This window comes from Leptosomus discolor, chromosome 1, assembly GCF_034619465.1.
Source record: "Leptosomus discolor isolate bLepDis1 chromosome 1, bLepDis1.hap2, whole genome shotgun sequence".
In the NCBI taxonomy this organism is placed as follows: Eukaryota; Metazoa; Chordata; class Aves; order Leptosomiformes; family Leptosomidae; genus Leptosomus; species Leptosomus discolor.
Genome location: NC_141391.1, coordinates 97,853,295 through 97,869,277, shown reverse-complemented (window position 1 = coordinate 97,869,277; position 15,983 = coordinate 97,853,295). Strand labels below are relative to the sequence as shown.

The window sequence follows — 15,983 nt, the reverse complement described above, 5'->3', positions numbered from 1 at the left end:
AATTTGGATCCTGATCTCAAGGGATACATTTTCAACAAATCGCTTGCTTCTGTACTAATTTGAAGGGCTTTTTAAGCTTTTCCAGCTGATGTATCAAGCAAGAAGTTCACAGTTTTCATCTAAAGTTTATGTATCTGGGAGGCGTGGAATGGGGATGTTGGTTCCTTTAAATAAAATGAGTGTCAACAGGAGGGAAAAACACCCCAACAAATGGCAATGCTTCCATTTTTGTCTTCTATGAATGCATAACGCTGCATGCCACCAGTTTTCTGTTTATTTTCTTTAAAAGAGGTAATCATCTTCACAAACCCATAAATGAATATTGTGAAAAAGGGAGGCTCTGGTCCCTTCTTTGAAAAGCCTCTCCCTGCTGTGTCACCACTACTGACAGCTGCTAATCTTGCATAACAGCAGAGCTGTATTGGTCTGACTTGAGTACAGTACCGAAGAGTTCTTCCCCAACCACATCCCTCCCTGTCCCCTCAAACGCCCCACCCATCTTCCCCACCATTATTTTTCCTTTAAAAAATTCAGTTTCTATTCATATTTGTTCAGTGCAAGAATAGTAGAAGCAAAAAGACATACATATTGCTTGTTTCAGTTCTATAAAGTCGCTAGCTTTCCGAGCCAGACAGCCTCTTCACATACTTCAAAATTTATTGCTTCTGAGAGTCACTCGTCCACACGACACCAGCCAGCCATGGACCCACACACGCCATGGAACAGCGGTGAAAGTTCTTCACAACAAGAGCAGCGTGAGCTGTAGCAGCCGGGGCTCTCATTTGACCAGGACGAACTTCCCTAGCTGGTTGGAAGTCAGGTCCTCCATCTCACAATCCCCGTGCTGCAGACTGACAGCGTCATAGCCCGGAGACTGCGCAGAGAAACTCTGCTGCTGAGAGAAGGTGGTGCCAACTGGGGAAACGTTGCTGCTGATGTACAGGTGCGTGTCTAAAAGGTGAGCCGCTGAGGACACCGGTGACACGCTGACACCAAAGAAATGAGGTCGGAGCAGTTGGCTGTGGCCAGCAAAGGCCAGCTCAAATGAGTTCTCTCTTTGTAGCTCTGACAACAGAAGAGAATTGGATGCTTTGCAGGTACCTGCGCTATCAGAGGAGGGGACGCCGTTTGTTGCAGACGTCTGAGAAGTCTGGGGACAAGCTGTCTGGAGCAGCTGATGATGCTGGAGCTGGAGCATTCTGAACAAAACCCAAGGGTGAAAGAGGTTAATTTGCACTGCTAGGATGGTTTACTGTTTTTCTTCCTCCTTTCTGGCCCCTAACCCTGTCCGTAACTTCCCCCTTTGTTTCCTTCTCTCTATCAAACCTCTCCTCACCCAGGCAGTACAATTAAAGCAAGCTGACCGTGCCAGGTCAGCGTGTTTTCACTTGGCTCTTCCTCATGTTGGAGAGGGCGACTATCACCAGAAAGCTATCTAGTCACCATTTGGCCTGCTAATAATAGATGTTCTAGAGACAACGTGTGCAGATAAACCGGAAACTCCATTTTCCATCTTGCTTCTACGGGAATGAAGAGGTGCCACCACACATGACATTTGAGGCCACTGGAACTGTGCCTCCTTTGTGGGCTGTAACTTTTCCAAATTACAAGGTCTCACTTCCTTGCCATGGGAAAATTACAGGAGGAGGCAGAGAAGGAAAGAAATCATTCCCAAAACTAACAACGAAAAACACAGCTTGCAATGGGGAGAAGTAATGTTTTCCCCCACGGTACCGAATTGCTGCTCAATTCAGCAACCTCCAAATATCTGGACGTTGAGATTTTTAAGTGGAACTGCACGTTCTGTGTTACGTATGCCAGCGCAGGAAGCCACAAAGGAAGTCAAAGCAGTTTATCTGCTGCCACACAGCAAAGATGGAGGATAGGAATCCCCAGCGACCAAACTCCCCAACTTCTTTTGCTGTGTTTACTTCTCGCTTGCCCCTAACCACAGTAAACCCCACAAAACCAGCAAAACTCCTCTTGCCCAGCTTCTCACCTCTGCTGCTGTAGCACCTCCTCCAGGAGGCTTCTTCCCTCTCTGCTGCTCCCACTGCTGCTGTACATGCAGGTGTTCGGCTGCGTGTGTTGGAAAGGGCTCACGGCACTCCTTGCTGCCCGAGATGAGGAGGACTGACACACCTGCCGAGCAAAGCCTTTGATTTTATTCAAGCCGAGAAACCCCTTGGCTCGAGCGTTCTTCCGCAGCTGCTGCCTAAAAGCCTTCAAGCCTGTGGGACACGAGGAAAAGAAATGCACTTTAATCCTCCTTAGCATTTGCCTAGGAGCCTACTTTGCAGATCAGCCTTTCTGGGCAGCTGCTTTCATTCGCACGAGAACCACGCTGGAAGAGACCGTGACCCTTCAGTACACGTTCACGCCTCTGCCTGATGGTCAGGGCCAAAACTGATGTAACGGAACAGGGTTCGGGGCAGCTGCACCCTTGTGCGGATGGACAGACGCAGAGCGAAGGAGAAACCTGATAGAAATCACGATGATGTGCACTCCGTATTTTAGGAGGAAGGCGGAGCCTGCCTTCCCACTCACGGCAGCAGAAATATCTTCATGGGCAGGCTAAATCAGTATCTGAGAACCTCTCATCTAGGCACCTTCCTCAGGGCAGCCAACTCTCCCTCAGGGACCACATATAAAAGCGGTAGAATAACCAGGTGGCTGGCCTCAGTGTAACACCAACACGGGCGAGCTAGTACCCCTGCACGCTAGCCTTTTCTAGTGGCAGTTGGAAGGGTGCCATCCCCCAGCATTAAAGCAAGGAAGACGTTACCTTGAGTTAATGAGGTATCAGATGCTCGCCTCCCTTCTTGGAAGCTGACAGGCAGGAGAGAAGCACCTCCCATGCAGCCCTGGGCTTGTAACACCGGAGCGTCAGACTGGGAAGCTAGGAAGGGCGACGTCATCCTCGCTGTGGCTGGGCTCCCCGTCATTACTTGACCTGCCAAACAGCTGCTCAGGGCCACTGAGCTGTCATTTGAAGATGAAGTAAGGCAGCTGTCTGAGCTCGTTCCCTCTGTGGGGCTTGCAGAAGAGGAAATGACTATACCTGCGGAGGGGAAGGAACGAGAGAAAGAGCATTCCCAAGATGAGTACAGGAAGGAACAAACATGACATCAGAGCCTTCTGCCCACCAACACTGGCACCAATAAGCACCTGCGAGCTGGAGAGGTGTCCAGCAACTTGTGTTGTTGCGGGGCTTGACTCCAGCAATGGGTCATCAACGAACAACCTAAGCTTGGGCTCCCGTCCAGCCGGCAGGGCTCTTGCCAGCAACTCCAGCACCACCAGGCTACGCTGGATCAGACCTACAGCGTTTCTTTAGCACAACAGCGCTGACACGGGATTATTGTTTTGTGAACAGTTTTGCCTGTTTGTTTAGTTCACGGGGTTTGGACGCGTACCAAATCCACTTAGTGATGACCTTTTCTTTTACATTCAGGCACCCCTACCTCCCCTGGTACAACAGCAGAAGCAAGCAGAGAAGGGTTATGTCTGGCTTCTGAGAATGGCCCCCTCTGAAGTGATCTAGATGAAATACAACAGTGCAACATCTCTTCCTTAAGGGCCACGCTTATTTATGGGAAGACAGAACTGTGGAGGGCAGAGTACAGACCCCTTTTCTCGGCCCTCCCATCCTAGTCAAGGTAAAAATCAGCACATACTCCCCAGGCATTTGTCCCCTGTGGCACTCCTTCTCTGTCCTTTTCCTCTAACCACGGACACCCTTCATCTCTCCCAGACTTACTTACATGGAGGGGCATGCTGATAGAAATGAGTGGTCACTTCGGCCAGTGTGTGCCTCCTGCTGGTATTGCTAGGGATGCGGATGGGGTGGTCATATGCCTTAATTTCGTCTTCCAGCTCCTTCTCTTGCCTTACTTCTTCACTAATGGTGGTGTCCAGCAGGCTGTTGGGTGAGATGGAGCGGTTCCGGAAGAGCCCGTTGAAGTTGGGATCCACAGGAAAGAACACAGGCTGCAAAATATGTCAGATCACAGACTGAAGGATGTTTCACTTACTTCAGCACTACCTTTTAATACCCTCCACAGCCCTGCGGCAAGTCTTCGCTAGGCGTACTCTTGAAGAGGCTACTGTGACACCACGCCAAAGTGCCAAGTGAAAGATTGGAGGGAGAGAACAACGGAGTCACAACCCCTGTTGTTTTGGATTGGCAGAAAAATGGGGGAAAAAAAAGGAAAAGTAACACACAGTTTAGCTGAGAACACCAACCTGCAACGGATTGCTCATGTCGCAGTCCATTTCTGCCTGCAAGGATGGCTGAATCAGGCTCTGAGGTTGCTGGTAAAGCAGGGATGATCGCAGGGTTTCACTAGTGAGGCTGTCCTGAGGCATCTGGAAAGAGAGAGCGATGCACAGAAGCCATCACATACACCGCAGTTCACAAGGCTTTTCAGATACCGGAGGCTCAAGGAATTTCACAGCCACCTTCCATGCAAGCCTTCTCCCCATACTTTCTATGAAAAGTAACAAAGCTGGTCTTTCAACGCCAACACAAACACAAAACTCCTTCTCCTAAGTTAGGCGACTGAACTGAAAGTACAATTTGAAAAGGCACTCAGAGCACTCTTTTTAAGGGGAGTGGCGTTGAGGAAAAGAAAGAGATTATCAGAAAATCATACAAACTGACTCATGGAGTTCTTCTGAGGATCCTACAGGGTATGGAACAAAGAAGTGTAACCAATCCATGCCTAAGAGGGCAAATTGTCATAAGAAGCCTAAACTTCTGGCTCATTATTGACCCGCACTGGAGGCAGACTATTCTTTGGACCATTACCCACAGCCACTTCTTAGGAAACAGGCCATTAGTATTCAGCCAGCCTCCTGCTGAAGAACAGTAGGCCATGTCCTATCAGAGGGCACCAATATCAGATTTGTTTTTTCAGAAGCCTGAGCTACCGTCTTGCACTTTCCCATAGCAAAGGGCAGGAAAAAAAACAGCCAATGGACACAGCTTCCAGGTAAGTAATGCCCCTTCTTACCTCAACATTGCTGAGCTCGGAGCTCCTCGGCCTTTGTTGACGGCCAGTTGCTGGACGACTCGATAGCTGGCTGCTTCGATACTCCTTGAGGCGCTCCAAGAGCAGGTAATAAATTGCAGCAAAATGGTTGTAGCTGCTGTTTTGCAGAGACTAGAAGACATTGAAATGACCCTTGAGTTACAGGTAACTTGGGATATAAGCAGCCAAAATTCATCACTAAGGCTTCATAATAGCATACTCGAAAAATAAGTAGAAATCCAGAAGGGCAGTGAAGATTTTATTACACTGTGACACTGGATCAAGGCTAGGCCCTGAATGACGTATATATGACTGCATCATTGGCATTCTGGTAGTCACTGAAGATGCATCTAAGGGGCAAGCACTTCTCACCTCAACAGTTCTCTGCCTGTCGATGCCAAGTGTTTGCATGATCCCAAGGACCTGCTCATTGTAGTCACCCAGGTTGGAGTTGTAGTTTTGCATGGAGAAGGACAAAGACTGCTGCTGTTGAAGAGACGGGTCAGCTTGCATCCACTTGTGCTGCTTTATTTGGGAAATGGTTATTCGCTTGGTTGGGTCCACAACCAACATCCGTCGGATTAGTGTTTCACAGTCTGGATGACAAAGACAAACTCATGAGCAAGAGGTAAAAATAACAGCCCAGCCCCAGGTCACTGCTAAGAAACCTTCCCAGCAACAGTGTATGATGTCTACGAAAACAGGAATTAAAGGCTTCTGAGCAGCAGATGCCCGATCCAACTACCAGATATTCAAAACAGCACACAAGAGGTCCACAAACGTTTCACAAAAGCAACACGTCACTACAGGAAATGAAGCTGTGCTGGATACTGGCAGGTTTTAGGTGGCCTTGCACCTTGTAGGAGAACTAGTTTCGAGTGGACGCAGGTTTAATACATTGCATCCACTTAAAACAGGTCAGAATTTAGTACAGAACTCCAACACATGCAACTTCCTGGTCCATATACACTGCTTATTTATTTATAAGCAGGGAATCAAAACCGTTCATGGCTATAATGGATAAAGGTCAGACTTCAAAAGACACTCTTCACTTGAAGACAGAGGCACATTCACTTGTTTTTCAATCCAAATCAGAGAGAGGTGATAACACTCTTCAGTTCCTTTTTCTCACCAGACTGTTGAGCGCACAAGAAACCATGCAGAACTCTGCTCTCCTTGACAGCATGGCCACACTGAAATATATCCGTTCTGCACACTGAAAATGACTTAAGGAGAACTACACCCATCTCAGCATCGCAGGCTGGTCTCATTAAATTCCTGTTTTCTGTCTTTTGTGAGTGATTATTTCTCCAGCTAGGGTGTCAAGTATTTTTGTAATCCATAGAGATACCCTAAGAAAGGAAACGACAGCCTTTTCGATGCACCATAAAGCAGATCCCAGAAAAGAAACTGTGTGCAACCAGGCCCTCAACTATAAGCGCTGCCCTGCAGAAACTACTGAATACATGAAGGCAAAGTGATTGCCAGCTGCAAAACCAGTCCCATCTGTCATTGCCCAAGGAACAGGACAGCTATTCCTTTATTTGTAGCCCCTTTTCTAACATTAAGGATCTGAAAAAAGCACCTTCGGACATGAAGTAAGGGATGCGGAACCGCCCCTCCAGCACTCTTTGCCTCAGAGTTGGTAAATTGGGTCCATCAAAAGGCAGAGAACCACAGACAAGGACATACAGCACCACCCCAAGGCTCTGTCAATAGAACACAGCACAGCATGTGAGTAACTCCAGTAGAAGCAATGATTATGAAAGCCCACAGACCCTCATGAAGTGTGAAATGCGATTTCTAAGGAATACCAAACTTACCCATATATCGAGGTGAGGCCCTTCGTATTCTTTGCCTTCAAAAACTTCTGGAGCTGCATAGGGCGGGCTTCCACACCAAGTGGAGAGGGGCTCTCCTGACTTGTAGAAGTTTCCAAAGCCAAAGTCTGGAATGAAGGTAAAAGTCTGGGTTAAGACATCACTCAACCGCATACTAATACTTCAGAAGTAGTAGAAAATGGAGGGAAGGGAGCAGATGTATTGCTTTGTTCTCTGCCTATTCATTTAAGCTATTCTCTTTCGTCCAGAGAAGTACCAGTAACTTTCATTTTCAGTTACTGTAAATACACCTGTAAGATCACCCTAGGGAGACTGAATTTGACTACATGCCTAATGTTGTTTAGAGTAACCGAGTATTTCTTTTTACCTGCTAACTTGATATTCATGTTAGCATCTAGCAGAAGGTTCTCTGTTTTGAGATCCCTGTGCACTATGTGGTGGCTGTGACAATATTCCACTGCTGAAAGAATCTGCCAGAACTTCTTCCGTGCTTCACTTTCACTTAAGTGCCCATTGGAGGTCAGATGATCTGCAAGACAAAATAAACAAGGCACAGGATTTAGAAACACCTGGAGGAAATTTTTCATAACCCTGCAGGTGCTGTACTCGCTGTTTGACAGCTGACAACACCAACCCTGGATTTTTAATCAGAACTTATGTATTAATCAGGAATGACAAGAATAAAGCCATAGTTTCTAAATCAGAAGAATGGTTAGCTCTAGCCGTGAGGACTTACCAAACATTTCCCCATTCTTTGCAAACTCCGTAACAATGTAAAGCATATCCTTTGTCTCCATAACCTGCGAAAACAGGAGAGGACATGCTTAAAAAAAAATGCAGACCTCTGTAGTTTCATTTCTTTTCCTACGTGTATTCTCAAACATATCAGTTCAACTACTTATTTGCCGCAGCAGCTGGCAGTAAAGGCACCTAATTTTGCACCATAATGGCCTTTCCAAGCAAACTGGTAATGAAAAAGATAACGAATCAATGCTTATGCGCCTACAATACACAATCGCTTCCCATGCCATTGTTCTTCCCACCATTACCATGCCACCTAATCTCAATGAGATAACCAACGAGCATTCAATAATTTCATACGCTTCCCTGAATTCCTTTTTTTGTTAAAATATGCATATATGCTTTTACAACTCGTTTGATACATTTTGAACATGCAAAGACACTTCAAGTGTACATAAGGCCGCCTTTGTTTCAAGGCCAGCAGGTACTCATATCAGGAGAGGTATTTGCAACTGGGACAAATCAAGAGGCAGTATCAAATACCCCGCTCCCACGTGGTGTTGGCCGGGGACGCGGCAAGCTTCTGATGCAAGTGACAATAGGCTGCTGTTTGTGTAACAGCAGTGCTTGATGCACACCCACAACTGTCAATATATCACCCAGCGCTCACCTAGCAATCTAGAATCAACGTCCTTTGATAGTTGTGAATTTTTTTCCTTTGGAGGAAAGAATGCAAACAATGAATTAGAAATGCTGAGCATTTCCAAATTCATCTTCAGTTACTATGGCACATCTCTCATTCCAAAATACAACATTTCCCTGGAATTGGACTCTCGAGGAGCAGATATTTTGCTTCGGAAGCAGAAGGCTCGTGACAGGTTAACGCGCCAATGCTACTTCAAAAGGCTGTAATTTCCAGGCTCCTAACTCGTAACCTTTCTGGGAGACTCTTGCCCTCCCCTCACTACAAGTACACACACACACAAAATGAAAATAAACAAGCAGGGAGCAAAGGAAGAGAGGTTCCCAGTTTAAAAAACTGAAGGAAAGTGTTCTGGGAAAGTTGCCAGCTGGATGAAATTAAGACGCTGTGCTGAAACTAAAACAATGATGAAATAACACAAGAACACACACCCTACATTGGTATGTCATCTAATTCCATCCCTGCTTCTCGGTCTCCACCAAACAGGTAAAGCATCAGTTACAACAACAAAGAAAAGAAAACTTCGCTGAAAAGAAATTATGGTCCACTACCAACGTCATTTGCTCCATCAAGTGAAGTGGTTCAACTAGATGGAATTTAACCTGCTTTTCTAAAAGCTTCAAAATAGTATTTTCACCCACACCATTCCACTGAAATGAAATCAACCGAACTGTTAGAATGTTTCTGTACAGCCTATACTGCCCTATGGGCAACAATGACGTCAGCCGTTAACACAGAGTAATTTTTGTTAGGATGGTTAATACCATAAATATCAAGCACTTCATGTGTGTCAAGGCCCTTAAAAATAATGCCTTGCCTAAGCACCTGCCTTACTGGCTCTTCAGCCTTTCACGTTAATTACACTTTTTTCTTTTTTTTTTTTTTTTTTTTTTTTTAAGCTAACAAACCCAACGGTAAGATTGCAGCTGATAATCGTGTTTACTACTGCACGCGGACTTTCAGACCTGCTGCTTCATCCGTCTATTCCTCTCTCCCCCCTGCCCTTCTAGACAGGTCCAGACAGACGGTGATACCTCATCTTCTTAAATCCGCATGGCACTATTTAAGATGATTAAGAGGAACTTACACCAAATGCTAATTAGATCGAATATTTAGAATTTGAAAAGCAGTCCCTGCTCACTAGACAGACGTGATCCTGTTTTCAGCACAACACATTAATATGTTCTTAATGGTAAAAAGACCCATCAGTGCAGAAACTGAACAAATTCATGTTGCGAAACTCTACAAGGGGAAAGGTATTTAAAATTCACTTTCAAAACTACACAAACTGGAACAGAATAACAGAACAGGTCCTTTTTTGACATACTTTGAGATACCAACAATTACTGGCTTTTTATTCTCTACTTAGACTAGAATTCCAATTGTTAGATTGGATTTCTACATAGATTTTGTACTTAGATTGATTTGGTTTAATTGTTGTTGATTTTAAATTCCTTCCACTTACACAAATCTCAACTTTTGTGCTTTCTTCTCTGCCATCCTACCCGAGTTTAAGTCTTCCTCTTATCAAAAGCACATAAGAAGTTCCAGTCCTCTAAACTGGAAAAGCAGAGTTGTTCAGAAAGGCAAGTAATCATAGAAGTTCAGTCAACCAGTTCCTCGATCTGAAACAAACTTCAGCCTGGTTTTAGTTGTAAAATTTACAGTGCATTTTGTCAAAACACTGTCTAACGTACTAGAATCTTGTTCAAAGAATGATGAATGACTTTTAAAAAAACAGTTTAAGTGTTTTTCAAAAAGTATTTCCAATACGCATTCTCTCTGCAAGTATTTGATGTAAAACCATGTGCAAGAGAAGAGCACAAGCACATCTCATCTGCATGCTTCGCTTCAAAGCTGGCCTCTTACCTGATATAGCTTGATAATGTGGGGGTGATTCAAAAGCTTCATTATCTGCACTTCTCTATAAATCTTCTCCAGATTGCTTGGGTCTAACCTCGTTTTGTCTATTATTTTTATTGCAACCTGCAGATTTAAAAAAACAGTAAAACAAGACGACCCCAGGTGTTACAAAGCAGGTACTCTTAGCTGCTAACAGCTCAAAAAAAAAAAAAAAAAAAAAAAAAGGAGGCCCCCCCCTCCTCCTCCCCGCACGCACACACACAACTCCCAAAATCCAAGTAAAGTAGCTTTTAAAGTACAGACTTGACAAAGCTGATTCTGTTTTTCTGAACTGCACAGAACTCACAACACAGAACATTTTCATTTTTCATTTCTACGTCAAAGGATTACACATAAGGTAGTGAACAGAACTGCAGAAATTAGCACTGGACAGGATTCGGTAAATCTTTTAATCCATCCCATGCCAGTGAAAAACAGATTCCTGTAAAGACTATTTTCGACTGTAGTGACTGATATGGTTTTGACATGCACTAGAAATATAAATACGGTTGCACGCCCATTAATAAATTATTTCTGCAAATAACACTGCGAGTCCTTTGTTCTTTCATGAACTGCGAGTTCATGCACACTGAACGAAAAAATTAAATCCATCTAAAGTCTTCAAAAGATCCTGAATTCGTCGGATTTTTCAACGAGCAGACATGGGAGTAATTCAACGAAGCTGCCGTAACACTCGGAATTCTTGCTCCGTTTTAATTTTACACGAACTCCGTTTTTTTTCTACGTTCTCCCCCGGGTTTAATTTTAAACGAACTCCACGGAACGCGCCGGGAAAACCAGCCGGCGGCCCCTGCGAGCGGCTGCACCAGCTGCCGGGGCAGAGCCGCCGCGGCGGGCGCCCGCCGGACGCCCCGCTGCCGCTGCCGCTCTCTTCGCCTCCAGCGTCGCTCCGTGTCACGGCGCTGACAGAGGCAGCCCGGCGCTACCGGCCCGGCCCGGAACGGGGCCCCTCACCCGCCTCCCCCCCGCCGCCCGCCGCCGGCCCCAGCCCCCGTACCCACCGGCGTCTTGGTCACCCTGTGCCTGGCCAGTTTGACCACCGCGAAGTTGCCTTTTCCCAAGGTCCTCTCGATGTCGTAGAAGCCGACTCGCAGGGGCCGCTGCTGGGCTTGTCCGGCAGCGGGCACGGCGCTGTACTCTGACATGATCACCATGGTTTAGGCGGGTGGCGGGCAGCGCACGCCGCGCCTACGACGGGAGCATCCGCGCTGCCCCGGGGACGCGGGCGCTCGCACCTGCACGCAGACGGCACAGCACACAGCCCCGTCAGCCCCGCCCGCCGCCGGGCCCCTCTCACAGCCCTCTCCGCCCCCCGCCCGCCCTCCCGCCCTCCCTCCCCAACAGCGGAGCCGCGGCCGCCCCGTCCCAGTGCTCGGCGGCGCCGGCCCCCACTCACCCCCCGGCCGCTGGGCGCCCGCTAACATGCCCGCCGCCACGGCACCCAGCGCGCGCCGCCGCCGCCGCCGCCCCGCGACCGCCGCGCGCGGCCGTTGCCCAACCGTCGAAGCGCGGCCGTTGAGCCGTCGTACCTGGCGGGCGGGCGCTCTCCGCGGCTGCTGGCGCCGGGCTCTGCCGCCGCCGCCGCCGCGGTGTGAGGGTGTGCGCGCGCGCGTGTGTGCGTGTGTGTCTGTGCGTGTGTGTGTGTGTGTCTGTGTGTGTGTATGTGCGTGCGTGCGCCGGGGGGCAGGCGGGAGCACGCGGGATGTCCCGGCCCTCCCCGCCCCGCTCCGCCGGCCCGGCCCCCCCCCCCCCCCCACCTCCCCCTCCACGCACACCCCGCCCTCCCTCCCGCCTCTTCCCCCCGCCCACCGCCGAAAGCCGAGACGGGCCCATTGACGTCACTTTGACGCCAGAGAGACGCGCGCCCAGGCGCGAGGCTGAAGGAGAGCGAGACACCGGGCCGTTGCCAAGGAACGGGCGGCGCTGACGCGCGCGCTGATGGAGCCGTCGCCCGGGAGACGGAGGGGCGGTGACGTCAGGGCGGAGGGAGGGAGGGGGCCGTTGGATCTCCTGCCCCCCCCCCCCCCGCCCGGAGGGGGGGGGGGGGGGGGGGCTCTCTGATGTCACGTGACACGTCCCTTCTCCCGGCGGGGTCGCCCCCTGCCGGCGCACCCGGTGCCCGCGTCAACCGGCGGCGCGCGGGGCGGCGGTAGCCGTTAACCGTGTCGTGGCCGCTCCGTCGCGAGGGGGGGGGGGGGGGTGGCGACGGCGCCGCGCGAGTCTCCCCTCACCGCCCGGAGCTCCCCCCGGGCCACCGGCAGCACGAAGCCCGCCACGGGCAAGGCTCTTCCGCAGCCGCGGTGCCCCGCCGACGGCTCGGGGGGGGGGGCGAACGCCGCGCTGGCCTCGCATGAGGGCCCGGCCAGCCCCCGTGACCCGCCCCCCGGCCCGCCGGCTGCGGTGCCAGGACCCTGCTAGCCCCATCCCGCCTACTGAGGCAGCCTTCGCCCTGTGCAGGAGACCCCCGGGGTACGGGGCCACCGACAGGGACTGTCCCGCTGGCGATAGGGCAAGTGTGGCTGCAGCCCCGCGGGGGACATTTTACCTCATCCCAAAGCAGAAGGAGGGCTGTGTCCGCCCGCCCCGTGCACCAGCGCCCGCGGCGGGATAGCGTCCTGCCTTCCCCCCGCGCAGGACCGGTTTCCCTTCCCCCGGTGTTCGCAGGGCGGGATGGAGGGGAGGTGGCGGGGGGCTGCTGCCGACCATCCCCTCCGGCATCGAGACTGGGGACAGGAGCCCGCTGGGTCCACCAGCTGGCCACAGACGGGGAGGGAAGTAATAATAACGAGCCCATATACATATATATATATATATATGGAGTCCTGTGATACTTCGGCAACTTACATGTTCTGAATACACCTGCGGCGCTGTTATCTCCGGTCAGTCTGGACGTGAGGCTTGGGGAGGGACGCTTTCGCACACCGAGGCTGATTGGGATTGAACCTCAGCGTCCTGGGAGCGCCCGGGAGGTTCCTCTCGAGGTTGAATATGAAACGGCAGATGCACTGGGTTCAAACATGTAGGTCTTCAGCCTTCACACAGCAAGCCACCAAAATCTTTGGACGTTTGGTTTCAGGTTCCAATTTAGCCTCAAAAATAAGTCTCGATTGATGCCTGCCACATCTGTTGTTCAGCTTCTCTACTGGAGTCAGGCTACGCTCTTTTCAGGCTGGGCTCCTGACTGGAAGACTGTCAGTCTGGACTCCTAGCCTGACCATCATGGCCAACGGCACACTGGGCGGTGACCCCGGAGGCACCATGCAAGCTGGATTTGCCAGACGGCTTGAAATAAAGCGAAGCCTTGGGTGGAAGAGGCATAGCTCTGCTTCACGCTGAACATTTCACAGCAATCGGTACGATCGTTTTCAGCTATTGGTGGTGGTCTCCTTAGGGTCCATGAATGTACTTCTAAAGGGCTCACGAGGGACCCACCATGGGAGGAAAGCACGCTTTTTGTCAGTTTTTGTGAATTTAAAGACAGGGTGAGAAAAATGTGGTGCTCTATATAAATCAGATTACATGATCCATGGGCTGTGTGTCATCGACACACCTGAGAGACATCCCATCGGGACGTTGCAGTGAAGCAAGCAGGGCTTCCTCTGCCTCTCCTATCTATCGAACCATACTGCACGTGTTACCCGCCATAACGTGGATGCTAGCACTTCGGGAGGCCAGTTATGCTGCAGGCTCTTTCTCCTAGAAACATGGAGAGATAACACCAGAAATTAACCCCCAAACTTTGTTTATCTTGATCGCACAAAACACGTGCTGTCCCTACGCGTGTTTACTGGGAGCGGGCAGGCTGGCAGTCTGCGGGGCTTGAGTGGCGCTGGGAGAGGGCAGCGGCTCGCAGCGCTAGTGGTCAGGAGCCGAAGGACGGGAGCTCCTTCCATGGGGGCAGTGGTGTGACCCAGGTCGTGGGGCTCCTGTGGTGTTCGCTCTAAGGGGGGTAACAGCACGCAGCCACTGGGGCTATCGTAACATTCAGTTAGTGCTTGCGCAGCGCCTTGAATAACTCACACGGAAAGCTGACATTATTGTTATTGTTATTATTAAGCTAACAGTATATTCTCTGCGGAGCTCACGGAGAGGAGGTGACGCACAAACAGCACATACGGTAGCAACTGCATGTGAACAGTGCCCCAGGAGTTATAAAGAAAAAAAATTACCTTAATAATGGTTCCTCTGCTGTGGTGGGATTTTCCTCCCTTTAATTATAGTTGCTGTTTTCATTTGAAATTGATTAAGTGTTTTAGGACGGCAAACAGAACTGGGCTTTTTAGGAGGAACACTCCGGCCAGCCAACTCCAGCTAGGAGCGTAACGTTTTTATTTCTTTTTGAAGGATTCAGAATTTCTTTCTTCCCAAATGGGAAGAAAGGGACCGGATTTGGTGTTCTCCCTACCATCTCACGATTTTACCATCCTAAGGAGAGGTGGACGCCTGTGCCGTGGGACTGCCTGGAGAGTGTGAGACCTCACCAGAGGGCTACACTGAGGAGAATCCGCCATCCTGATTTTAATTACCTACGTTCGACGGAAGAGGCAAGAAGAACCGGCAAGTGTTGCTACCTGCAGAGACCTACAATCTCTGGTCAGGAGGGTGGGGTGCCTATAGCTTCTGCGGTGGAGGAGGGAGCACATAGTTTTTAAGAGTTATAATGCTCTTGTATCACTTATTGTGAGTTAAAGGCCTCCTGCAGCTATCACTCTCAGCAACCTTTGGTATTTCTCTTCCATTTTCATACCTATGGGTCACAACAGCTTCCAGCAACGATGCTCAGAAGTAGCCATTGCACGATTCTGCTAGTGTCATTATTGCATCGTTTTTCTACCACTTTCACTATGAATTGATACTGTCAGCATTACAAACCTCTTACACAGTCATGCTTGATCATCGCAGAGAAACCAGGACGAGGTGCTTCTGTTGGGAAGGTTGACGCTTTTGCAATTTGTGCTTTCACACTTTTGCTGCCCTCTGGTGTTTTGGATATCCTGAACGAGGAACCACCTCGGAGAAACATCCGTGGTCACGAGAGATATAATTACAGAGCCGGGTTGTACATAACAACGGTAGAAAAGGGAGGAGAGTGGAGAGGCACTTTCCAAAGCATCTCCACAAGGATGTTCCTTTGGTTTCTCTAGGAAGAGGGAGAAACTGGAAGGACACAACTGCTAAGTTTTTCCATCACAGCAGTCCTGTGCTCCCTCCCTAAGGGTGACGTGGTCGACGGAGGGGAATATGCATGAAGACTGCTCCCTTCCAGAACTCATCTTGCAGATATTTCCAGCAATTCAATCTTTAGTCATTTCACTCAGCGTTTTCTATCAGTTTCAAAACAAACTAACAACAATAGCAACTTTCTTCACTTGCTGAAAAGAAAACAAAACCGAGAAGCGGAAGCATTCCTTTCTGCCCGTTTCACCCTCCACAGCTGAAGTCAGCCTGGTTTGCTATGGTAGGTTTGCCGGGGCACCACTTGCAGTATAGCTGTAGTTTCTTTTTTTTCTCAGAAAACACCAGTGTGACTAGTTTGAAAATCGGATTTGTTGGGCTGTTTTCAGCATCCCATCATTTACACAATTTAATTCAGTAAAACCTTGCTGAAGTCAGTAGTGTTGCTTCTGGTCACACCAAGTCCGACACCGACCTAGAAAAAAAGTAAAATGGAAGGTGTCACATTCCAAAAAGTGTAGTGACATTTAAAGTAAAGAAGATGAGGTAATCAACTAAAGTACTGGT

General features: G+C 49.4%; 1 protein-coding gene across 1 annotated transcript; it reads right to left on the bottom strand.

Annotated features, from left to right (window-relative positions):
• Window positions 1–634: 634 nt before the first annotated feature.
• On the bottom strand, window positions 635–11,395 carry SIK1 (salt inducible kinase 1). The gene is made up of 13 exons (XM_086475607.1): window positions 11,243–11,395; window positions 10,188–10,304; window positions 7,611–7,674; window positions 7,242–7,403; window positions 6,857–6,981; window positions 6,619–6,742; window positions 5,406–5,629; window positions 5,016–5,165; window positions 4,246–4,368; window positions 3,765–3,990; window positions 2,786–3,061; window positions 2,000–2,231; window positions 635–1,199 (listed from the first exon to the last, which is right to left on the bottom strand). Exons 1-13 carry the CDS (start codon window positions 11,393–11,395, stop codon window positions 779–781), a joined length of 2,397 nt encoding a protein of 798 aa, XP_086331733.1. The 3' UTR covers window positions 635–778.
• Window positions 11,396–15,983: the final 4,588 nt, after the last annotated feature.